Below are 27,312 nucleotides of genomic sequence, written 5' to 3'. Positions count from 1 at the left end.
ACTCCGAAACAACAGACATTCTGAATGTCTTTTTCTCGAGTTGCATTCAACTCTCCACACTGCTGTCTTCGGACAAAAAATAACGTCCTGAGATCAATAATGTTGTCAGACACTTTTAGTAACAATCTGAGCCTGTCAGTAGCAAAATAAAATCACTTTTAGTGCATAAAAAGCAAGACTGCACAATTGCCCCATTAGGTGACATTGAAGCTCTTTTCACTCTGGCCCATCATTGCTATTCCGCTCAATACTGGACCAAATTCAAAGATTTTTGGTCACATAAGTCTATTGGACGCAAATGCATGGGGAAAAGGGGTCCAGGTTGAAAAAGGTAGTTTAAATATGTAAAAAGAATTCTAATGTATATTAAGCAATTAAAGAAGTTCAAATGGGAGTTTTACAGCAAGGACTTAAATGAGCTTGAGTGTACTCAAAAGAAGTCAAGGTTTCCTTAAAGTGTCTTTGTAGGAATAAGGATAAAACATCAGATGAGGTCTAAAGCCTGAAGAGTTTTATTTACAGATTTTATCTATAATAGCTTTTATTTAGGGTTAGCCCTGTGTTTGTCTGTGTGTCTGTGTGTGTGTGTGTGTGTGTGTGTGTGTGAAATGTTCTGTTAATGCTCATATTACTGTCTGTAGTTGCAATTTGACTGTGGCAAAAATGCTGCATCATGCTTAATAATCAGTGGCCATGTCTGTAAACACAGCGGAGATCCCTTTGATCTTTGTAATCAGCTAACGACCGTATCACCTGCTGTTAGACTGCTCCCATTAACGGACACTGAGAGCGACGTGTGAAATGAAGGCTCAGACAGCCTAAAGTTCAGGTGGCATCAGTGAAATGACCTCATCCTGAGCACCACAAGGCCTTTGCGAACGAATTGGTATATAATTTGTGTAAATAAAAATAAACCATGAGTCTGAAATTGCAGATTCGTTTGGCCCCATAACTCCCACACCGTACTGCCGACAGTCAAAAACCATATATCGACGCGTTCACTGGATCCAACTGAATCACGTGGTATAGGCCACGCCCATTTCCCCCTAGACTTTTATGCGTGAAAAATCTCAATTTATCAAAAACCTACTTTTTCGAACTCCTTTTAGACCGTGCGACCGATCTGGACGAAACTTGGAACCTAGCATCTCCAGACTGACCTGACAAAAATTTATGGAAAGAATGTTTATACGATAAAAATTGCGCATATATTGTACAAACAAATTTGTGTAGCTAACTATGAAAACACCAACTTTGCCATATCTCAGCCAAAATAAATGCTATCAACCCCAATCTTTATATTATTCTTTGCCATGACCCTTTGGAGGTACCCCATGCGTTCTTCGAAAATTGGTCACTAGGGGGCGCTACAACTACAAAAAGTTTATATCTCATGAACGGCACATCTGATTTATACGAAATTTGATGGGTACCATCTGGGGCCAATCCTGAGGCCATCCCTAGAATGGAGTACCGAGGGGTCAAAGTCGGCGTGGCCTATGGGACCCAATGTGACCCAACTCTAGATTCACCACTTACACTAATGTGAACAACTTTAAATTTACAGGGTAGATGGACAATGGGCCATGGATCACACCTACTAAAAATTACACATGTGGACCACTAGGTGGCGCTATAATGGTTTTTTTGTCATTAACTCCCACAATACACATCACACATTAGAAATTCTTACATCCACGTGTTCCTTGAATCAAGCTGAATTGCCTGATATAGGCCAACACCATTTCCGCGCAAACATTTTTTCGCAGTGTCGCGCAACGTGCAAAACCAACTTTTTCGAAGTCGTCCTAGGCCGTGCAACCGATCTGCACGAAACCTGGTAGTTAGCATCTCCAGATGGACCTGACAAAAAGTTATGGAAATCATTTTGCTACGCTAAAGTATGCCAATTTGACAACCAAACAAATTGTCCTAGCTAGCTACCACACACGTATCATATCATATCTCGGTTAAAGTTAAAGTTATCACCAAATGACTCGAGATCCTTGTTCAACATTCCCGTACGATGCTCTGTACCAAATGTGGCGAAGATCGGCCTTTAGGGGGCGCTATAAGCAACGTTTATTTGTTTTGCCCAATAACTCAATGCATTTAAATGGGAAATTTGCAATTGCAATATCTCTGCCACAGTAAAAGCAATCAACACAAAATTTGTGGTGCTCGTTCGGCATGGCGTTCTGAGGCGCTGTACCAAATTTGGCAAAGATCGGCCATTAGAGGGGCTTTGTCTTCTTAGCCCTTACACAAGGTTTTGCATCCAGCCTAGATGTCCAGAGTTTTTCGGATCTTTGTGAAATTAATCCATACTGTTACAACCAAGATTTATACACTGTGTGTAAGAAATGTTAATAGTTTGTCCATTATGAGTTACAGTGTTCAATATGTTTATTTTTGCACTGGATGACTCAAAATATATAGAACTGTAGATGTGTTGCTCGTTGGGCATGCCGCTCTGAGGATTTGTACCAAATTTGGCAAAGATTGGCCATTAGTGGGCGCTGTAATCAACATATAAGTGTTTTGCCCTGTTAATCAATGTTAATGGAATATTTTCAATGGGAATGTATCAAAGACCTTGCAGCTCACACTTCTCAATATTTACTGATGTTTACCTCCTACCGTTACGTTTTGGTTTTCGCTTTCACGTGCTCCCCTGGTGTTCTACAATGACCAAACTTCTTTACCCACCTGACAAAGTTTCTACAACCTTCACAGTGGACAAAGGTAACTCTTTTTTCCCACTTTTTCAATCCAAAATCAACACCATTCATATACCCTGATACCGTGCAATTAAACATTACAGTTGGTGCTAAGTGGAGAGTCTGTCATAGTGTGATTGGTTATGTCGGTGGCATTGATTCTTAATTTCCCACGAAGGTGATCGTGGTTACGTGTCAGTTAAACTTCTCATCTCCAATCCTATCTGTATTTGTGAGAAGTGGCGCTGTCCTGAGTTGAAAACCTACTTTACGGCTTTATTATCGAGTTAATAGGCGCGTGTGTTCGTGTCGGCCGCTGTCCATTTCCTAAGGTTTTGAAATGCAAACAACTTTTGACTACTTTTTTTTTTTAAACAACGTGCGCCTGTGAGCACCCACGGAGGAAAACATCAATCGGCGCCTATGACACCATTTACCACAACCTGACCACCTCCCCTGCTCTTTCAACCACCACACCTGCCGGTAGCTCCACCCTCTCAGTCACTCTCTCATTTCTCTCTGCTGTCCCCTGTGGTCAGGGGGGTTAAGAAGTTTGTTTATAGCAGAGAATTGTTAAAAGTAGTCTGTATATGCATGGAGATGAACTGTTAACCACTACATTTGCAACGGCAGAGTACCGCAGACCTCGTGCATCAAACCTCTCGATATTCACCACCGTTTGCCCCCCCTACGTAATGCTTCGGGGCCGCATTGGCGCAGCTTCGCGGGTCATCGGGGGCGACTGGCGCGGCTCCCCGGGGCGTCGCGGACGGCCGGCATCGGAGGCGAATTGCATCGAAGGCGAATGGCATCGGAGGCGAATGGCACCGGAGGCTTGGGCCCCGTCATAACTGCTTGCAGTTCTAGTTATTATTATTTTTCTTCTTCCGTACTTTTTTGTCTTCAACTACTTCAGCATACTTTCAGCTAGAAAAAAAAGTATTATATATATTATATTAAATTAATAATACAAATAAATGCATGTACATGTGAAAACAATATGAATAATTCCTATTTGAAAAGCAGTTCCTGATTACAATCATTTAGACAAAATGGTTAAAATGATGAAACCAAAAACCAGCTTCAACATTTAAAGATTAAAATCCTCTGATTTGACCTGCAGCAGGAATAAAGTCTGTTCCTCCTCACAATGCTGATCTGCTCTTAATGCAAACACTTCCTGTGTCTCCTTCACAATAAAAGCTTTGCAGACCCATTTCTAACATGACATGTTGGAACTAGGGCTGTAACGATATGTGTTATGAAACTGAAATCGCGACACTCAGATCCACAAACCTGTGTCGCGGAGTAAGAAGGCAGAATCGCGACACACCCCTTACAACTCCCAGAGTCATCCTTCCCGTCTAGATCCAATGCTACCACATCTTTAAATTACTTATCCCCCTTTTGTTGGGTGAATTTAGCTAATTGTAAAGACTGCTAAGAGCGAGGGGGGTGGGGTCACTGGTAACGCTAACGAAGGTGTAACTTTACAAATGGCCGCTGTTCTGACTCGGGTGCCTGGGTCTGTTTCCTGAAGGTTCAGAAAACTGCTGTTAGTGTCCTTAGCACCGGAGTAAAGTGCTGACTGGGTTTGGATTGTTGCTGGCTGGCTGCTAGCTGGCTGCTAGCTGGCTGGGGGCTGACTGTGGATGTGTCCCGGGGGCTGTTGTCAGCTCTCATCCCGACTGAAGCCTTGCAGCGGAGAGGGAGTCAGACAGACAGGGGTGTGCTAGCTGGATAAATTGCCATTAGATTAGTCGTCTATACATTACTGATGAATTTGTGGGTTAGTCCAGAATTAACCTTGGTCAAAACAATCAAACTAAAAATAACTGAGTGTGTTGAACGATGTTGTAATCTTATGTTATCCACCAAGAATTAGCTACCGTTATAGACCAAGCATTAGCATTAGCTACTACCTTTACTGTAGGCACCAAAGCACTTTTCCTCTTAGGTCCCCCTACAGGTTGGAAGCGGAATTGTCCATTACCGTTACCATTACCACTATTATTATGTCTTATTCGAATGAGTTAATGAACCACTGAAACAATTTTGGAAACATTATTTTAAGGTACAAAAGAATCTTTGGTGTTGGATCGATCGATATTGAAATCAATCAATATCAATAAATAAGGTCTCTGTTGTATTACTGTGTTGCAAAGTGGCACGATGCCATGTGGCAGAAAAAAAACTTGTATTATGTTTATAACTCCTCAAACAAACAAAAAGGACATAAAAGAAGAGACATTCATGTTAATATGAACATTAAAGAAACACATCATGGAGCTGTAATATGATTCTGCTTAATAATTTGGACTGGTTCACCTCAGCAGACACATTCAACAGCAGACAGGTTTTTGTATCACTCAGTTTCACTGTGGGAGGATGGTGGTCTTACAACTATTACTTGATCATTGGCTCTGGAACTAAACTGTTTGTATCAGGTAAGAATAAACATTTATTTCCTTCAGTTGTTTTATTGATCAAGTTGAAAATGTGTTTTAATGAGTTTCTGCTGTTTCAGGCTTCACATGTTAGTTTTTTCATCATTAGAAGAGAATTCTTGCAGCCATGCAGCTATTGTTACATAAAAAAGGTTCATAGTTCCTGAAAACATGTTTAAATCTCACTGCACAACTCCAGTTATTCTTTATTTCTGCAGGAGATTAATCTGATTTATATAGACAAAGTTTAATGAAATGTTAGAAACATACAGTATTTGATCTTCTCAGTTAATCAGCAATAAGATAATATATGATGTTAAACATATTCTAATATATGTCAGTAAATGTGTTTTGTAAAGTGTATTTAATTACATTGTTTAGGATAATGAATGAATCCCTTTTTAAAGTTATTGTATTTTATATGAATATACATTTGTCTTTTAGTGGAAGATATATTTATACATGAAGAACTGATATTTCAATAAATATAATAAACATGATACAGCACAAATATATGTATATAAATGTATTTATTTAATGACTATATTTCTTATTCTAGTAATGATAATGACAAATGTTTTTTATTTAAAGATGAACATTTAGTTTATTATACTATATATATTAACTCTAATATAACAGAACACTTTTTCTTTGTGTAAAAGTAAATTCTATGATGATTATTCTTATTTTTAAATGTTAATTTCCCCTTAAGGGATTAAGATAAGAAGTCCTTTTGTTATGTAGCAGTTTTTTACATTTCATATATCATAAAAATCATTTAGGTTTCAACGTTAAACATTTTCTTGCTGTAAAAACTAATTCTACTTGTCTGAAGTCAAGCTTTACTCGCTCCTATTAAACGTTTTTTTTTTTATTAATGGTTATCAGATAACGATAAAGACTCAAGTCAACTGTTATATTTATTTTCTTTATTTAAAATGTATTAACCCTTGTGTTGTCCTCCCGGCTAAAAACATGTTGACAAAAGTCTGCTTCCGGCACTTATTGTTGAAGTTTTCTTTCGCTTATTGTTGCTTTTTTTAAGTTGTTGTTTTTTCAAAGTTTTTGTTGCTTTTTTGACATTGTGTGCTTTTTTCAACGTTTTTGTTTTTCAAAGTTTTTAACCCTTTTTTGGTCATTTTTGTTACTTTTATGTCTGACCCTTTTTCCCACTACTACCAACTCATTCAATGAGTTTTACACTTATTCTTATTATTTTTTGTTTAAAAAGCAGAAATATGCTATAAATTTAATAAAACACCCAGAATTAATTGAAAGTAGTGCACTGGTCCTTTATTTTCCTTGAGAAGAGTGTTAAATGGAACCATCCATTTTGGTTGAAAGAAACCCAAATTTCGGAAATAGATATTTTTTGAAAATGGGTCAAATTTGACCCAAAGACAACAGCAGGGTTAACACATCATGGACAGTGTCATAGATGAGTTAAAATGAGGTTTTTATTAAACGATCAAATCTTATTGCAATAATAAACTTACCGGAGAGATGCATACATTTAAAAAAATAAATAAAAGACTTACTTTTTTTGTTGTTGCTGTTATATTAACTTGCCCAATGTAGGTTTTACTTGCCCCGGGCCATTGAGGAACCCTCAATATTGGACATTTTATTGTAGTTGTGTATAAATGTTAACATTGCTGTTAAAAAATATATGACATTCATTATAAATTGTGTAGTTTAATATGTTTTAGAATATATATGATATAGATTGTAATAATAAAAAAAATTGCTAAAGTATTGAATGTGAAGGTAAATGTTAGTTATTATAATATAGACATAAATTGTTTATTATATGAAGGAAAATGTCATCAGTATATTACATAAGTAATAATAATTTTGGTAAATTGACTTTGTATATTGACGTCAAGAATTGCCAAATCCATAATTGTCTTTAGTCCCCATATAACCCGTGCTGACATGAGATGATGTGTGTGTTTCATATGAAGGTGAATCCAGTATATGTAGTGAACTTTGTGCTGTATTGATGAGTAGTTTAGTGATCAGAGTCCATGTAGTTTGCAGGATCAGACTGAATGCAGTGCTGTAAGCTGCTGGTGACTGTGTGAATGTGTGTCTGTGCTGCTTGTTGCTGCTGTCAAACTTCAGATGAGCCGGTAGTGAAGCCCGTGGTGAGCGTGTACCCAGCAGCATCCAGAGCCCACCTGGAGGGGAAGAGCGCCCTGGCATGTCTGGCCTCAGCCATGTTTCCTTCTCTGGTTCAGTTCTCCTGGAAAAGACGAAAGGAGAATGGTCCTCTGGAGGAGCTGCCCCCTGCTGAGAGAGAACAGCTGGAGATCAGAAAGTCGGGATGCACCGCCTCCATCTTGCTGATCCATCAGCAAGAGAAGAGCAAATATAAATACCGCTGCTACGTCCAGCACGAGGGGGGAACAGTGGAGGCCGAAACACAACAAGGTAATGAAGGCTCGGTGATTGTGTTCAGCACTGACTACGTTTATCTGCACTTAATATTCCGGTATAATCTCTTATTCCGAAAAAGACTAAGATGTTTACATAGCTAAATAATGGAAGAGAATATTCCAGTAATATTACGGTTACATGCAGCCGTGCAAAATAGGATATTTTCAAAGTTTTCGTCCGGCGGTGGACTTGTTGGACCGCGCAAACACAGCCTCACACTTTCCTTCCTTCCTCCATATCTACCGCTGCCTTGCAAACTATTGCTTTTGGTACACCAATAATAGCAATAGTTGCATTTTTTGGCATGAGCGAAGCAGGCAATCGCCTGGGGCGGCATTTTTCCATTGACACATGGGGGGCGGCAAGAGCACTTAAAAAATACTCTGCGCCGTAAAGCAGTTTTCTATTATCTATAATTTCAACTCAACACTACTCACTGCTTTTCTGTTTCAGAGGTTTCTACTCTTCCACCATCACCACCATCTCTTCCACCAGCAACTTCTGTCCCGTCTCAGTACCTCAGTACAGTGGAGGCCCAAACAGTGGAGGCCCAAACAGAACAAGGTAATGAAGATTTGGTGACTGTGTTCAGCAGTGATTTAGCTTCATGTAGAGACTCTGTCAAAGAGAGCAGAGGACTGACATTTCTGACTGCAACTCCAAACGTTTCACTTCTTTTCTGTTTCAGAGGTTTCTACTCTTCCACCATTACCACCATCACTTCCACCAGCAGCTTCTGTCCCGTCTCAGTACCAAGTGAAGTTGTTCTGTCTGCTGTACACCCAGCTGATAGTGAAGAGTCTGGTGTACTGCTGTGGACTCTCTCTGCTGATGATCCTCAGAAACAAGGGACCGTCCACCAACTGAACACATGCTGACTGTTTTCTGCTCGACTTTTCTCTCCAACAAATCTCATAAATTCATCTAATTTATTACTTTGATCAGTAATAACATCAATTATGACGTGTTGTAGTTGTCATCCTAAACATACTTATATATATATATATTTCTGAAGTTACTAAGTGTGAATTCTGTGTACTGTTATTTTAATACTATTTGATACTGATTATTTCTATTAAATTGATTATTTTCTTTAAATTGTGACTTGTATATTGATAGAAAATGTATGTGAATTATCAGCTGTCTGGTACATATTTTATAGTGTATAGTATTTTCTTTTGTTCTTGTTTCTTTTTAATACATTATGCAAATCTTTGTCAAATTCTTTCATTGTTACGTTCTCAATAAACTGAAAAATCTAAAGTTTCTATCTTTTATAAGAACACTCATTTTTATGAATTTGATTTAAATGATCAGAAACAGAAACAACGTCATTGGCCGTGTATGCTGACACCTGCAAGTGATTTGGAAGATATGAATATAAGCAAACAGCTAAACAAAGATGAAACATATATACACACAGCTGTTATATATAAGTCAATAGTCAATATTATCCTTTCCCACACATTCCCAATATGTGGTATTGTGTTGTTGAAGTATTTTCTGCTTCATTAGATATCGATAGAGAGAAACAGGAAAGGCAGGGTAGAGAGGGGATGACATGCAGTAAAAGGAATGGAACCCAGGACTCTTGATACATGGTTCCGCATTTTACAAGGAGAGCAACCGGGACCCCCCCATTAGTTGTATCATGTTAACATGATAACATGGACGCTCTAGTTGGGCTTGAAGATGAGATGTAGATGTTTTTTGAGGGGGTGAAACAACAAGATGACTTCTTTGTCTTTGTGGTTTTTGTTTTGTCGCTCTGATCAATGATAACGGATGTACCGCTTATTGTTGTAAATACTGCGGTCGAGTTAAATACCGTAGAATCATAAAGTATTATAATAAACAATAATGATACATTACTACACATTCTTATACATAATTTCAGCTGTTTTGTGAATGTGCCTTTAGTAGTAAATTAATAATGATTCATGATTTAAGTCGAAAACATGACAAAACACTGGCAAATACATACGTCCTTTTCATTTTTGCTGAAAAAGAAGCATCAATTTGCTTTAATCTTAAAAATAAGCAGAAATATATTTTTTAAACATTGGATTTTTATCCAATTAGTTTTTATTATTAGTTTATCTAGGCCTTTGTTTTTTTATTCTCTAAATATTTTTGAATATAAGTTATTATATATGAGACATGTTTCTGAATACTGAGCGCTGAAATCAAACTCCAGTTCCTGGAATGATTCTTTAACCAGAGTGGATGGTTGTAACTGTCATTGTGTTGTTAATGTGAGAAAGGCTGCAGAGCAGAAACCCACACAGCCCGTCTGCTGCAGGAAAGGAAGTGGTGATTCGCTGTCAACAGTTTTTTATGATTTCTAATAACCACTGAGAACAGACTCATATCTGCTGCTGCTGTAAACACTCAGGAACTCCTCTTCCTCTCTGCAGCTGTGTGTCTTTTCTCTTGTGGTCTGGAAGCCTTTTCAAGCGTGGCCCTGTCGATCACATGTGACAAAGCAAAGATTACTTTCTTTATCAATTCATCTGCTGATTTGGTCTATAAACCATCAGAAAAAAAGAGAAAGATGTCTTTATGACTTAAAATATTCTGTTTATTCATTTTACTGTAAAACAAACAAAGTTGAGACTTTTTTTTGCATTTGTGCTTGAAAATAGTTGCAGATTAATTTTCTAGTTATTGACTAGTCAATTATTGGACCAAATATTGCTGCTGCTGCTGTCAGGAATTTTTGTGTATTTAATCTCTGTGCTTTCTTTGTCAAATGTCTGCTCATTGTCATTACGTGTGTCTTTTTATTACATTACATGTCATTTAGCTGACGCCACAGCAACTTCCAATTAAGTGCTTTCAACCCTGAAGGTGCAAACTCCAGACAACAAGTAGTAAGTGTAAGTACATTAGCTTTAAATAAGCAAAACTACAAAGAGACATGTGAAAGTGCAGCTTCAAGAAATAGGGTTATATATATATATATATACATAATTTTTTTCCCCTCTTCTCTTCTTTTCCTTCTTCATGTTTATTTTATTTTACTTTTTAGCTTTCGGCAGAAGATGCGTAGGCTTTGGGCCATCCTGAAGCCAATAGGGAGCTCATCCCACCATTTGGGAGCCAGGACAGCAAACAGTCAGAATTTCGTTGAATGATTAGTTCTCCGTCGCTGTGAGGGGGCAGCAAGCAGGTTGGCTGATGCAGAGCGGAGTGGGGGGGTTGGGGTATATGGTTTGACCATGTCCTGGATGATGTAAGCTGGGGCTGATCCCTTCGTGGCCCTGTATGTGAGTACTAGTGTCTTGAAGCGGTTCCGGATGCAGCTGGTCCAGTGAAGAGAGCGGAGGAGCAGTGTAGTGTGAGAGAACTTGTAATGTGGGTCTTTTCCTGCGACTGTAGTGTTGTTCCTAGTGTTTCTGGATTTTCTTTTAGTCAGTTTTAGACCTGCTTGCTTCAGAACACTTTTTGTTGCAGCCGTTTTAATGTAATAAACCTTGGAAACCTTACGCTGCCTCCTTGTCTTGAGGCCGGCTTCACGCTGCCTGTGTGGCGTGAGCGTGGCGTTTCTGCTGCGTGTCAGCTGTGTGGCGTTTACTATGTCTGTTCACACCAGAAAGGTGTCTGACGCGCTGCTGCTCCTGCTGCTAGCCTTGTCTGGACACATTGTTTTCCATTCATTTACTGCACTCAAGCAGTAGTATACTTCATGTTAAACATAAATATATACTGATCTGATTACAGCAAAGACAACGTCGGCAGTATTGACGGCAAAACAGGCTACAAAATATTTTGTTCTGTATGGACAGGTGCAATATTTGAAAATGGATACTCATTTATTATAATTTTTTTATATTACATTTATATTTGCATTTATGTCAAAACCTCGAGACTTTCAAACATCAACATGTCATTTATTAATATGTATTAGTGTCAAAATGACATATAAACATCTTTTTGTATTCTATTTTGCCTGGAAACGCTTCCAACACACAAATAGGTGTCCTACTTCTAGCATGCACGCGTTTTTGGTGCGGCTCGAGCCGCGCCTGAGACGTACGTGTCACGCAGGCAGTGTGCACGCTCTGGCCTGTTACCATGGGAACCCAAATAAAAACGGACACGCCGCGCAGCTGACACGCTCCCGCCACGCAGCCAGTGTGAAGCCAGCCTAAGTCTCTGCATTTTGGGTCCAAGCCTGCACAAATCCTGACACTAGGCCTCTTAAACACACTCCAAAATGGAGATACAAGACAAGAACATTTCTGTACTTACAGGTTCACTCTTTAAAATGTTCTGCATTTGAAGCCCTCTGGTGGCTGCAGAGACTCACTGCTTCAAACTACACGTCTTGTGTTTCTTTATTTGTGTTTTTCTTGTCTCTTTTTTGTTGTTTCTTGTATGCAGTGTTGGAGAAAATATTCTGATCCTTTACTGCAGTAAAAGTAATGTAAAAATACTCTGTTACAGTAAAAGTCCTGCATTGAAAATGTTCCTTCAGTAAAAGTCTGTAATATAATAAAAAATTAATTTTTCAATAGAACATTTTGTATAGCCTCAAAAAAGTTAACTAGATGATGATAAAGAGTAAATAGTGAGAGGTGTTGTTCAACTAGTGAGACGAGATGTCTAACTAGTGCTGACAAAGACTGAAATCGTTGAGGAAACTGATATCAAGAATATGAAATAAATGTCTGAGTGCATTTTTCATATTTTTACCCTTGGTGTTGAAATGGTACAAATGTGTTCTCTCTTTCATGTTGTACCCTTAAATTAGCCGAAATGTACAGTTCTGGCCTCATAAAAAACCAATATTGTACTGTTAGGGTAACATTTCAAAGAGTGAACCTGTAAGTACAGAAATGTTCTTGTCTTGTATCTCCATTTTGGAGAGTGTTTAAGAGGCCTAGTGTCAGGATTTGTGCAGGCTTGGACCCCAAAATGCAGAGAGTTAGGCTGGCTTCACACTGGCTGCGTGGCGTGAGCGTGTCAGCTGCGCGGCATGTTCGTTTTTATTTGGGCTCCCATGGTAACAGGCCAGAGCACCAAAAACGCGTGCATGCTAGAAGTAGGACACCTATTTGCGTGTTGGAAGCGTTTCCAGGCAAAATAGAATACAAAAAGATGTTTATATGTCATTATGACACTAATACATATTAATAAATGACATGTTGATGTTTGAAAGTCTCGAGGTTTTGACATAAATGCAAATATAAATGTAATATAAAAAAATTATAATAAATAAGTATCCATTTTCAAATATTGCACCTGTCCATACAGAACAAAATATTTTGTAGCCTATTTTGTCGTCAATACTGCCGACGTTGTCTTTGCTGTAATCAGATCAGTATATATTTATGTTTAACATGAAGTATACTACTGCTTGAGTGCAGTAAATGAATGGAAAACAATGTGTCCAGACAAGGCTAGCAGCAGGAGCAGCAGCGCGTCAGACACCTTTCTGGTGTGAACAGACATAGTAAACGCCACACAGCTGACCAGCGCGCAGAAGCACACAACGCTCACGCACACAGGCAGCGTGAAGCCGGCCTAAAGACAAGGAGGCAGCGTAAGGTTTCCAAGGTTTATTACATTAAAACGGCTGCAACAAAAAGTGTTCTGAAGCAAGCAGGTCTAAAACTGACTAAAAGAAAATCCAGAAACACTAGGAACAACACAACAGTCGCAGGAAAAGACCCACATTACAAGTTCTCTCACACTACACTGCTCCTCCGCTCTCTTCACTGGACCAGCTGCATCCGGAACCGCTTCAAGACACTAGTACTCACATACAGGGCCACGAAGGGATCAGCCCCAGCTTACATCATCCAGGACATGGTCAAACCATATACCCCAACCCCTTCTGGTTCCGAGGACCGAGGAGATATCAAATAAGAGACTTGGGATTCACCCTTACAGTAAAGGCTGTGTGTGTGAATAAGTTTGTTGTTGCAGACACTAAGGGGCAGCAGTGTGAAGGAAATGTTCTACTCAGTAACAACAGTAGTTTCATTCAGTTACTTTACTGCAGTAAAAGTACTGATACCACACAGTACAAATACTCTGTTACAGTAAAAGTCCTGCATTGAAAATGTTCCTTCAGTGAAAGTCTGTAAGTATCATCAGTAAAATGTAGTTTGAAATTTAAAATGTCCCCTGTGACTGTTTTAATATGATATATTAGATTATTAATACTCAGCATTAATGTAAAAGCAGGATTTTACTGTTGGAGTTGGTTGAGCTGGAGCTCATTCTGAACTTTTAACTGATGATTATTTTCATTCTGGATTCATCTGCTGATTATTTTCTTCATTAATTGATTGATTGGTTAGTAAAAATAGTGAGAAAAGTTCATCACAAATTACGCAGAGCCCAAAGTGACTCCTTCACAATGTTTGTTCTGTCAAACCAACAGTCCAGACCTCACAATTATTACTGATATATTAACATTATTAAACACTAAATTTCAGAAAACTCGTAATACAAAAACTAGTTTTCTTAATGTAGGTAATCAACTGGGGAGGTTTCATGGTGATATCTATTAGTTAAAATATTAACCCTGTGTGGCCGGGTTGGTTCGGTTGGTGGAGCAGGCGCGCATATATGTAGGGGTTTGCTCCTCGGCGCATCAGCCGCGGGTTCGGCTCTGACCTTTGCTGCATGTCATTCCCCTCTCTCTCCTCTTTCATGTCTTCATCTGTCCTGTGGAAGTAAAGGCCTAAAAGTGCCCAAAAAATAATCTTAAAAAAAAAATATTAACCCTGTAATCAAAATGTCAATATTTTTTAATCCTTATTTTAAAGTTTTTTTTCTAATACTCTGAGCCAGAAATCTCCACTTCTGTAGCACTTACATAAACCAAACTTTACACTTTCATTCCTATCTATATCCTTAAGTTTTTATTTTACACAGGGCTTTGTTCAGATATCATTCAGAGTCTGACTTATACAACATTGTAAGTACAGTATGCAAATTAACACATATTTAATAAGATTATTCCTTATTTGCAGTGCAGACATTAACCACTGGGACATCAGATCTGAAAACACTCAATGTGTTGTTTTTGAGTTGTTTGTCGTGTTTGTATGAGGACTTTCATCAAATCCAAGTGTAAACTGTAAAGTTCACCTTTGATGGCTAAAATCCCCATAAATAAAGTCCATGGACGTGACCTCCAGGTGGGTCATCATTGTTGCTCTCTGGGCTCAGTTAAACTGTGTGTGGGTAGAGGGCTCAGTGGAAAAAAAGGCTTCCAGACCACAAGAGAAAAGACACACAGCTGCAGAGAGGAAGAGGAGTTCCTGAGTGTTTACAGCAGCAGCAGATATGAGTCTGTTCTCAGTGGTTATTAGAAATCATAAAAAACTGTTGACAGCGAATCACCACTTCCTTTCCTGCAGCAGACGGGCTGTGTGGGTTTCTGCTCTGCAGCCTTTCTCACATTAACAACACAATGACAGTTACAACCATCCACTCTGGTTAAAGGATCATTCCAGGAACTGGAGTTTGATTTCAGCGCTCAGTACTCAGAAAAATGTCTCATATATAATAACTTATATTCAAAAATATTTAGTGAATAAAAACAAAAACATGAACAGCCATGTGCTGCAGACCTATAGACAAACAGAATAAAAATCCAATGTTATTGTTAAAAATATGTTTCTGCTCATTTTTAAGAAGAAAGCAAATTGATATTTCTTTTTCAGCAAAAATGAAAAGGTTGTATGTATTTGCCAGTGTTTTCTGATATTTTCAACTTAAATCATGAATAATTATTAATTTACTACTTAAGGCAAATTCACGAAACAGTTGAAATTATGTATAAGAATGTGTAGTAATGTATCATTATTGTTTATTATAATACATTATGATTCTACGGTATTTAACTCGACCGCAGTATTTACAACAATAAGCGGTACATCTGTTATCATTGATCAGAGCGACAAAACAAAAACCACAGAGACAAAGAAGTCATCTTGTTGTTTCACCCCCTCAAACAAACATCTGCATCTCATCTTCAAGCCCAACTAGAGCGTCCATGTTATCATGTTAACATGATACAACTAATGGGGGGGTCCCGGTTGCTCTCCTTGTAAAGTGCGGCACCATGTATCAAGAGTCCTGGGTTCCAATCCTTTTGCCGTATGTCATCCCCTCTCTACCCTGCCTTTCCTGTTTCTCTCTATCGATGTCCAATGAAGCAGAAAATACTTCAACAACACAATACCACATATTGGGAATGTGTGGGAGAGGATAATATTGACTACTGATTTATATATAACAGCTCTGTGTATATACAGTATGTTTTATCTTTCTTTAGCTGTTTGCTTATGTTCATATCTTCCAAATCACTTGTATGTTGACACCTACAAGACACACACATATATTTATATATATATATATATATATATATATATATATATATATATATATATATATATATATATATATATATATATATATATATATATATATAGTATATACACAGCCAATGATGTTGTTTCTGTTTCTGATCATTTAAATCCAATTCATAAAAATGAGGGTTCTCATAAAAAATAGAAACTTTATATTTTTTCAGTTTATTGAGAACGTAACAATAAAAGAATTTGATGGAGCTTTGCATAATGTAATAATAAGAAACAAGAACTAACCAAAATATTTTACACTATAAAATATCTACCAGACAGCTGATGATTCACATTAATTTTCTATCAATATACAAGTCCCAATTTAAAGGAGAAATAATCAGTATCAAATAGTATTAAAATAACACTACACAGAATACACCCTTAGTAACTTCAAAAATATATTTATATATGATTATGTTTAGGATGACAACTACAACACATCATCATTTATATTTGTCAATACTGATCAAAGTGATGAATTAGAAGAATTTATGAGATTTGATGGCGAGAAAAGGTGAGCAGAAAACAGTCAGCATGTGTTCAGCTGGTGGACGGTCCCTTGTTTCTGAGGATCATCAGCAGAGAGAGTCCACAGCAGTACACCAGACTCTTCACTATCAGCTGGGTGTACAGCAGACAGAACAACTTCACTTGGTACTGAGACAGTGGTGGAAGAGTAGAAACCTCTGCAACAGAAAAGCAGTGAATAGTGTGGACTTCAAGGTTTATCATAAGGTTATAAGGTGCTGCATTCAAGGCATTTGAGAGCTTAAAAACTGACTCAAAGACTTCACAAATCTAATGATTGTAGTTGGTTTAGCAAGTTTTGTCTTTAAGCTTTTTGAGTTTTTGTTTTAACTGCTCTAGCTTTTCCAATGTTTTAGATACAAATATGGTCATAGTCCAAAATTTTGTGAAATTGCAACACTGGAGTTGCAGTGAGAAATGTCAGTCCTCTGCTCACTTTGACACTGTCTCTACATTAAGCTAAATCACTGCTGAAAACAGTCACCAAGCCTTCATTACCTTGTTCAGTGTGGGCCTTCACATTTCCCCCCTCATGTTGGACATAGCAGCAGTATTTATATTTGCTGTTCTTTTGCTGATGGATCAGCAAAATGGAGGCGGTGCGTCCCAACTCTCTGATCTCCAGCTGCTCTCCCTCATCAGGGGGCAGCTCCTCCAGAGGACCATTCTCCTTTCGTCTTTTCCAGGAGAACTGGACCAGAGGAGGAAACATGGCTGAGGCCAGACACAGCAGGGAGCTCTTCCCCTCCAGGTGGGCTCTGGATGCTGCTGGGTACACGCTCACCACGGGCTTCACTACCGGCTCATCTGAAGTTTGACAGCAGCAACAAGCAGCACAGACACACATTCACACAGTCACCAGCAGCTTCCAGCACTGCATTCAGTCTGATCCTGGAAACTACATGGACTCTGATCACTAAACTACTCATCAATACAGCACAAAGTTCACTACATATACTGGATTCACCTTCATATGGAACACACACATCATCTCATGTCAGCACGTGTTATATGGGGACTAAAGACAGTTACATATATGGCAATTCTTGACGTCAATATACAAAGTCTATTTACCAAAATTATTATTACTAACATAATATAGTGATGACATTTTCCTTCATAGAATGGACAATTTCATTCTATATTATAATAAATAACATTTACCTTCACATATGACACTTGAGCAATTTTGAATTATTACAATCTTTATAACTACAACTATATTGAAACTATAATAATTTATATTTTAAATGTATGCAGTCAAAAAACGATGGAAATCACTGTCTCTCCGGTAAGTTAAGTAATTGTAATTAGATTTGATGTTTTTTATTTTAATTAACAGCCTCCACTTTCAGTATGAACTTTAACTCATCTATGACTCTGTTCATGATGTGTTTATACATTTTATATAAAGATCAAATATAACAATTTATTTGAGTCTTAGTCCTTATTTTATAACCAATAATGAAAAACTATTTGTATAGGAGCCAATAAAGATTGACTTTGAATGAGTAGATATAATATTTACATCAAAAATATCTTACCATTAAACCATAAATGATTTTTATTGAACAGATTCTCACTCCCATCTCGTAAAATACAGACGCTTGGTCAGGTGACTTTGGCGTTGTTATTGACGATAAAAGTCTCCTTTAGTGTCAGATCTAAACGTGCTTTATCTAAACGTGCTGGGTCGGGACTATGCGGCCCATTTTTGACTGAGTCAGGTTTAGGAAAAGATGGTGGGGGGGGGCTTACGTTTCCATGACACGCGGGACAAGAACGGGACGGTTGGGTTTAGGAAACGTGACACGCGGGACCCGATCCCCGGTCTCCTGGGTGAAGGTCCTGTGTTGTTTGACCCATCCACCCCCCCAACCAACCTCCCTATGCAGATTTTGGGGCTTTCATACTACTCTCTACCGTAGTCTCTCTTAATGCTAAGTCATATTCAAGCTCCATGTAGCTGCTGCTCTCCCTGGAGCGCTCTACAAACACGCTGAAGGTGGTTTTAGCGTCTCTTCAGACGCTGACAGACACTGTCCAAACCTCCTTATTTTACCAGTTCAGAGTGAGAACGGGTTGTTTTTATGATATATCAAATTTAAATAAAAACTGCATCATAATAAACAGACTATCTTAATCGTCCTGATTGTAAATTAACATATAATAATTATAAAATGTTCCTTCACACAAAGGAAAACTGTTGTAGAGTTAACTTAAATATTAAAATAAATTACATATTTATCTTTTCATAAAATACAATTATCATTTTAATTACTACAATAGGCTGCATATAACATATATATTTACCACCTTATATTTTACTCTAATTGCTTAAGAAATAAATCAATATATCAGTAATTTCATGTTTTTTTTTTTACCTTTTATACACAAACACAATAAAATGTTCAGATTATGTTGATCATCAAATACTATTTATATTGAAAATATGCTGAGATACATATAAATAGGTTTGTGCTGTTATATATAATCTTGAATCATATATAGAAATATATAAATAATTATGCATAATTATAAGAAAATATTAATTTCTTAATTATCCTAAACAATATAATTAAAGTTATACTCTTTACAAAATACATTAACTGACATATATTAGATTATGTTTAACATCATATATTATGTTATTGCTGATTAACTGAGAGGATCAAATACTGTACGTTTCTAACATTTCATCAAACTTTTTCTATAAATCAATTTAATCTCCTGCAGAAATAAAGAATAACTGGAGTTGTGCAGTGAGATTTAAAGATGTTTTCAGGAACTATGAACCTTTTTTATGTAACAATAGCAGCATGGCTGCAAGAATTCTCTTCTAATGATGAAAAAACTAACATGTGAAGCCTGAAGCAGCAGAAACTCATTAAAACACATTTAAAACTTGATCAATAAAATAACTGAAGGAAATAAATGTTTATTCTTACCTGATACAATCAGTTTAGTTCCAGAGCCAAAGATCAAGTACCCTTTGCCTCCCACAGTGAAACTGAGTGATACAAAAACCCTTACTGCTGTTGAATGTGTCTGCTGAGGTGAACCAGTCCAAATTATTAACCAGTATCATATTCCAGCTCCATGATGTGTTTCTCTAATCTTCATATTAACATGACTGTCTCTTCTTTTATGTCTGTATGTATGCTGTACTAGTGTCATATAATATAAAACAAGTGGAGCAGTGTGATTGATGACCTTAGTTTATTTTGTATAATTGTTATTGATCGATTTTTGCCTTAAAACTCTGATATTGTTTGCTGTGGATTTAATTTATTATATTTTGCTGTGGACAATTTATCTTTTCCCTCTTTCACGAACTGCAAAAACAAACACTAATTGACCCACCTGTAGAACCCCGTTCACATCAGCGATCTGATTGGCCAGCTGATCAGACCAGTCCCTATAAAAGGAGGCTAGATCGCTTACTGAGGGGGACAACGGTCTGGACGGATGGACCGGCCGTGTCCTGCAGCGGCCTGGGTTGCTGATCTTCTCCCTCGGTGTTGCTGCTGACTGGATCTCCTGTACCCTGGTGGAGCTGAATCCCAGACTCTGCAGTGAAGTGGTCCTTTTCTCCCCCATTGATGCGTGGGTATGTTTTAGCATTTGAGCTAAAGGAGTCGTTTTTACTAGTTGTTCATTCTTGTGAAGGTGCCAGATCCTGGGGCCGACGGCAGAGCAGCAGACACTGCAGTATTGTTGATGAGCCCACTTGAAGTAGAGGAAAGGAAAGCTGTCACTCTAGTCACCCGAGACTGGTTTAAAGTTGCCGGGCTACGAGCAGGCTACCCATTGATTTTACATTTCTCCGCTGACAGAAGCAGAGCGGCACCACAGAATTCCTGGTTCTGGATCTCTGGATTGGAATCGGCCATGGACGTCGTTTAGGTGGCTGAAGCTACCCCAAAATGTTCCTAAACCCCCCTAAATAATAACAATTCGATTTATCCTCATTGATAGACGCAACATAATATATATATATATATATATATTCAGCTACAAAAAAATAGCCGAAAAGTCCGAAGTTAGACAGAAGTAAAGAGAGTTGGGGAAAAGTTAAGACAATTCCAAGGGCCCATGACTGACAGGGGCCCCAAAAAATAGGTAAAAACTAATATAAAATTACTAAACCACCATTCAGTGTGTATATATATTTCAAATATAATATAATTATTGATCTCTTTGTTCTTACTTGTGTTTGGCAGTAAAAGTTAAATATCCCCATTGACCAAAAAGTAAATATCCATATTGACCGACCACCCCCCTGTATCTGCATGAAATGGTTTGGTCCTGCCTTAGCGCACTCAGTCTACTGCAGTCAGTAGATGCGCCACAACTGTAACCGTGACCACAATGTTGCCAAGTAACGTTAAATCAAAATCTGGTTTTCAGAAAAGGAAAGAGAGGAAAGACAAAGGAAAGGGTGTCAAACTGTAACCCAGTTTTTCACCAAGAGAGGTGGGTAGCCTCTAGTCTGTGAGTGGTATTAACCTGTTGGCTTAATGTCCATAGTGGAATAAGCTAGCTAGCTACAGGCTAGTGCTAGCCTACATTTAATCACCATTTAATCAGTGCAGGGAAACGTTTAGCAAGATGTTCATATTAAATCATTGTCCCTGCCCCTTTTAGCAGCCTTAACAACAGATGAGTCAGCAGCAGCCCAGTCTCCCCCTAACTGAGCCCCTCCCTGTCCCAGTGAAGAAGGTCAGCAACATTGGGTTCAATGACATGCCTGTTAGCATCATTGCAGGGAGTCTGTGGGGATTTCTGTCTTTCCTGCTCTTTTTACCATTACAAAAAAGAAAAAATCAAACATTAACAATTAATTAATTAATTAATCTGTTTTGTAGCACTATAATAACCCTGGTGTGGAAATGCCATTTTACATGTCTACTTTATTTTCTTGTTGGCATATATATGCAGCTAAGTTAAAAAATCTGCTGTTTTCATTGTTTTGAGAGGATGATGTAAATTTAGTTTGATTGAAAAGTTAATATATATTTAAGTTTGTCTGTTTTTTTTAAATCTTTCATTAATTATTAATAATAATAATAATTTAGAGAATTTTCCATTTTGTCAAATTTTACAATAACGATACATTGAGACTGTAAAAGATGGCCTTCAGCACATTATGGTTGCTTTTAATCTTGCATCAAATAGTGAACTACATACTAGACTTGCATGAATGTACAAATCTCCAGCAGTAAATATTGTGCTAGTACTAGTATTGAACTACAAGAAGCAAGACCGTTTCAAGCCTTTAATGAGAGTTATGTAAAGCTTTTGATGGGACAGTTAGGTCCTAGAGATGTGGTGACAACAGCTGTGCAGAGGGAGCCCAATTTGATTTTATTCTTTTTGTCATGGAGCCCAAAATTCCTGGCGGCGCCCCTGCACCGCACCGTCTCATTGCATTGGTGTGAACTAGCAGCTTTCAGAGCGTTGCAGAGCGGAGCGTTGGGAGTAACTGGGGGATTCATCTCGTCGCTACTCTTTGGTCTGAACTCGCTATGCTTACCTTTTTAGCTACGTTTTCTTGAGGTAAAGGAAAGGGGATATTTTGGTTTGCTATGGAAAACTAAAGTCTAGCTAGAGTGAACGAGGGAAATACAAGAAATGGTTAACTTAGCAAGCTAATCACAACTCTTTATTCATTGATAATAATATAGCCTTCAATTCATGGAGCAGATGAGATGGATATTGAAAGATATTTCAGCAGAGAGAGAGAGAAGCAGGAGATTGGCAGAGCAGTTGATCCTGATTGAACAATCCTTAGACCTATAGACCATTACTGACAATGGTCTATAGGTCTAAGGATTGTTTTGTAACAAACATTTGTTGGCAGGCCAAGGCACTATGCATAGCCTAAATTAAATTATTTCATTATCATATATGCTAGCCATATTCTAACCAATTTAACTTTCTTCATTCATTGGCTTTGATAAATTGAATACATATGTAGATGTTGCCTAAGGCTAGGCTAAAGATGAGGACATGCCCACAGATACACATGTGGAAATAAAATGAAAGCAATCCTACATACAGTACATACAGTATATACAGTAATCATTACTCCAAATATTTTATTCCTTCCACCATCAGGTTATTGTATTTAGACAGTAGCCACTTTAAATAGGATCCGTATCAATAGCTTACATGATAAAGTATGCAGTGATGCCTATTATGCCTATTTTTTTTCTTTTCTATTTGTCATATTTGTTTAACTTACCAGCTTATTAGCTTCTGGCCTCTCTTTGTCAGTTTTGGGATATTTTGGATGTCTCGTGACCAATTTGCATTTCGAAGTCATGAAATTAGCATCAGTTTTTTATCTTAAAGGATAAGACAGAAGGAACAGAGTAGAAATGGAAGAAAAGGATATGTCTGTCACTTTTTACTTGTTAACATCTTGGTTTCTTGACATAAGTGTAGCTCTAATACAATAACAAAAGATGTGAGTGCAATGATGTTGCAAATGCAAGTTACAAATACCCTGGGGGCTAACCCCCTGTCTTTCAATCCTAGTGACGTCCCTGGACTCGGCTATTCAAAGCCCCGCTGAAGCAGATATTCTGTGCCGGCGCCAGGAGAAACACGGAGCTGACTCCAGGCTGGACTGGACTTGGTTGTTGTTTCACCCTGGGACAGAATATTGGACAATCCATGGTTCTATTGTCTCCCTGGTTTTTGAGGAGATTGTGATTTTAATGTCAGTTAAACTTAACTTTTAAAATATTAAAATTGCTGGGAGTCTAAATCTTAATTTATTTCAAATTAACAGACTTCCAATCTGTTACACTAGCTGTTGTGGATCGTTGGTTCAGACGTTCATGTTCCTCAGAGGATGAATCCTACTGACTTTGATAAGTTTTTATCCAGTAACATCATCAGCTCACATTTTTATATTTAGTCCATTACTATAAATGTATAATGTCTGTGTGTTGCAGTGTAGTTACTGACAACACACCCTTCAGGAAGGCCTCATCACACATCGCCACAACCAAGGTATTCACCAAATCAGAACCACACTCTAGAGATCTACACACCTGACCGTTTGACGAGCCACGAAAACTAGACTACCAGAGGTCCGTTCCAGGAAGGAGGTTTAACAAACTCTGAGTGTAACCCTGATGTCTGAGTAGATTTACCCTGAGATGGAAACTCTGAGTTTTCGGTTCCAGAACAGCTGATTTGAGTTGGTTCAATCAACTCGGAGTAGGTTGACTCAGGGTTAGGCGCGTGCACATAAGGCAGCATGAATGGAGCCATGATTCTACGATTCACCATGGTAACAACCACAAACAAACAGGTCGGCAGAAATACTCATGGGAACTTACAGCGAGTTTGAACCATAGACAGTATATTATTAATATTAAGAGTCTATGGTTTGAACATGCATTTCGTTAAAAAAACAAGACAGCGGCTGCTGCTGCAAAAGAGAGAGAATTTGTGTGGGAGAAAATTGTTGCTCGAGTCAATTCGTACGCATTAACAGTGTATTAATTCCATATTTAATCACAGTTAACTTATAATATTAGGCTACTGGTGAAAACTGGAATTATATTATCGTCCATCGTGATGGCTGCCCGACATCACGATGGAGAGCAACCATCGTGATGTGTTGTGAGGTCCTGTAGGTACGGGACGATGTTATGCAGAATTTATGAATGTACGTTAGCAACAGGCTAATTCACCAGGGTGCTATTTTATGTGTGAGCTAATACTGCGCATCTGTTCATGTGCGCTTCAAGAGTTATGTTTCTGTTTATTGAATGCGTTATTCAGTGCAAACATAACCGTGAATGTAGTTTAAACTCAGTAATGATGGTATATTTGGTTATTACTGTCGCTCTGTTGAAGGCAGACGTCCCACTGTACTGTCGTTACGCAGATCAGGACATCTGATTGACTTTACTGCACCGTAGTTAAGTGAAAGTAGGTCACGTTGTAAAACCTACCAGCAGGGCACCATTTACAGAGGGCATTTAAATGTATCTCTAATCGTTTCTATGTTAACAGCCCATAGTAGTAGGAAAAAATATTTATGTAAAGCTACCGCTACGCCACCCCCCCCCTCCCCCCCGCGGGCCCGACGACGATATCATTGTCCATCACGATGTTTTACTGTAACCATCGTCAACTGCCAATTTAGGGGACATCGCCCAACCCTACTAGTCGGGACTCAATATCATCTCCCGACGTAAACTCTCTGAATTAATACAGCTTTTTCATCAACGCGATCGTCGACAAAACGGACATGACATGTTTGAGAAAAAAAACATTTTATAAGCCCTATTCGCACGGGATAAGTATTACCTGGGGACCTCTTGTAGTTTATAAATTACCCCCACACGTCTGTATTTCGTCTGGCGCATTCACACGGGATAACTGAAGTCTGTATTTTACTCAAATTTACAGACATTATCCTCCGGATATGATGTCAAAACTTTTCATTTATAATTGACAACGCAGCCAGTTAGACCCCAAATCACAGAGATGCCGATTCGCACGGGACTAATATTATCACAGGACCTCCGTTTTCGGCGAAATATGGTAGGTCATTTGCGGGGGAATTATTACTTTACAAATTACAGACATGACCGATTCGCACGGGATTAAGATCACAGACAACCTCCGCGATTATTACAAATGACTGGAGGTCACCAGGTAATACTTATCCCGTGCGAATAGGGCTATAGTCTGCCTAACCACCAATAAGTTTTTTTTATTCATGCAGATAACAAACTGCATTAAAATGCGCCTGATACACACTGAATGAATGAGGGAATGGGTTTCCCCTCCCTCTGAGAGGGAGGAGACTGAGAGAAACTCGAGGTTTCTTGAAGAAAACCTGCTCCCGACCAGGTTAGGTTCACAGACTCAGTTACCATAGTAACTGACTCTGAGGTGAAGTTACCATAGTAACTGACTCTGAGGTTAAGTTACCTCTCTTTCTGGAACGGAAAACCCAGAGTTTCCCTCATCTCAGGGTTAACCAACTCAGAGTTTTCACTAAACCTGCTTTCTGGAACGGGCCTCAGACCTCCATCCTCAAAGCAAAGAAACCCAAAAGAAGAGAAGAGAAACCAACGGTGATCAGCTGCTTCAGTCTCAGAGACAGATTTCTGTCTCCCAGCCTCTCTTATATCCAGGGGAGGGGCCCCCCTCAATCAGAAATCAGGAACACCTGAGATGAACAGAGGAAAAAGAGAGCAGGGCGGGGAGCGCCTAACATCCATTACTATACATTTATAATGTCTGTGTGTTGGAATGTAGTCTTGTTGTTATCTGAAGTAGAAAGAGTTGTGATCATCCTACTTTTTAAATAATTGCTGAACTTAAGGTCAGAAATATTAAAGCTGAAATTAACATTATTGGATGAAAAGGTTTGTTGTAATTTCATCATTCATTCAAAGTGATTTCAGTGTTTGGATGAATATATATATATATATATATATAGGGTTTGACATTAATATAATTATACTTTGTTTTAAATCCTTCAAATATCTTCAATCCATATTCTGTCACTTGTCAGACATTTCTCTGTTGATTAACAGTTTATAAGGCATCTTAAAATGTATATAAATATTAGGATTTATTACAGACTTTATTCCTGCAGCAGGTCAAATCAGAGGATTTAATCTTTAAATGTTGAAGCTGGTTTTTGGTTTTTGCTAATTTTGTCTAAATGGTTGTAATCAGGAACAGCTTTTCAAAAAGGAATTATTCATGTTTTTATCACATGTAAATACATTTATTTGTATTATTAATTCAATTATTTGTATAGTTTTCTGTTACAGATCTATTATTGTTTCTCTGTGTTGTTAAGAAAAGAAACTTCAGCTCAGTTCAGTGTGTTTGTGACCAGTGTTAGACAACTTACTCACGATGTGGAATCAGTTACTTGTTAGTTATTACTACTTAAAAAAGTAATATTACCTTACATATTACTTAGTATCAAACTAATTACTTATTGTACTTGTTATATTACTATATTACTTACTATCTGGATTAATAACTGTAATATAATTACTGTTTTTGGAAATTGTAATCCCTTACACTACTCATTACTGGGGAAAGTATCCTAATAATATAACAGTAATAGATTACTTAGTAATGTGTTACTGCCCAACACTGTTAGTGACTCTGGCTGAGATGGAGGTGAAATATGTGAACCTGGGCTGTGGTTTACTGATCTCTTCCTGTCACAAACACTGTTTGACATCTGTTCATCTGGAGGTTTTTGTTCAGGCTGCAGGGAGCATTTCTCACTGTGGGGATCATCCAACCAACAGGAGCAGTAGTAGGTGGCTGAATGATCGAGTTTAACGCTCTGGATCTGCAACTCAGAGCTGTTCGTTTCATACACAGCTGAGAAATCATCTTTCTGAGGATGATTGTAACTCTCCTTATCTATGTTACCATTAGTCTTGTCAATATCGAGAATAACTGTGAATGTTTCTGTGTCTCTCTTCTGGTACCAGTATATATAATCATCGTCACACTGCTCATAGCCTCGACAGCTGAAGGAGACGTCTCCACCAACTCTCCTGGTCAAAGTTAAATCATCCTGAATCAGCTGTGTTGCCATGGCAGCCAGCCCTGTAGAGAAACAGACAGGTAGATGAAGGTGAGTGTGAGCCAGTGTTTGTTAAAGGTGGAGTTTGTTGGCTCCTGATTGGCTGGAAACACTCACCTGAACACAGACAGCACAGAGCAGCAGCTGGGAGGAAAAGCATTTAGTTCAGTGGTGTTTCCTCTGGTGAACCTGGG

At 38.2% G+C, this 27,312-nt stretch overlaps 1 protein-coding gene, 1 long non-coding RNA gene and 1 pseudogene across 2 annotated transcripts; 2 read left to right on the top strand and 1 right to left on the bottom strand.

Annotated features, from left to right (window-relative positions):
* The first annotated feature begins 5,001 nt into the window (after positions 1-5,001).
* Positions 5,002-8,727, top strand: LOC120568325. The gene is made up of 4 exons (XM_039815751.1): positions 5,002-5,167; positions 7,292-7,600; positions 8,060-8,170; positions 8,295-8,727. Exons 1-4 carry the CDS (start codon positions 5,017-5,019, stop codon positions 8,471-8,473), a joined length of 750 nt encoding a protein of 249 aa, XP_039671685.1. The 5' UTR covers positions 5,002-5,016; the 3' UTR covers positions 8,474-8,727.
* Positions 8,728-16,378: 7,651 nt separating this feature from the next.
* Positions 16,379-27,312, bottom strand: LOC120568330 (annotated as a pseudogene).
* On the top strand, positions 19,985-23,220 carry LOC120568334. Its single transcript, XR_005640698.1, has 3 exons — positions 19,985-20,131; positions 21,169-21,243; positions 23,065-23,220. It is a non-coding gene; the product is annotated as an uncharacterized LOC120568334 (long non-coding RNA).

Source organism: Perca fluviatilis, chromosome 11, assembly GCF_010015445.1.
Source record: "Perca fluviatilis chromosome 11, GENO_Pfluv_1.0, whole genome shotgun sequence".
In the NCBI taxonomy this organism is placed as follows: Eukaryota; Metazoa; Chordata; class Actinopteri; order Perciformes; family Percidae; genus Perca; species Perca fluviatilis.
The sequence above is the reverse complement of the archived record's forward strand: the minus strand, read 5'-3'. Positions and strand labels throughout refer to the sequence as shown.

What these genes read in the sequence shown, in the direction of transcription:
- LOC120568325 (XM_039815751.1), top strand. Translation starts at nt 5,017, where the DNA reads ATGATTCTGCTTAATAATTTGGACTGGTTCACCTCAGCAGACACATTC. An exon ending in AACTAAACTGTTTGTATCAG is followed by an intron (nt 5,168 to 7,291) that starts GTAAGAATAAAC and finishes GTCAAACTTCAG; the next exon opens with ATGAGCCGGTAGTGAAGCCC. An exon ending in GGAGGCCCAAACAGAACAAG is followed by an intron (nt 8,171 to 8,294) that starts GTAATGAAGATT and finishes TTTCTGTTTCAG; the next exon opens with AGGTTTCTACTCTTCCACCA.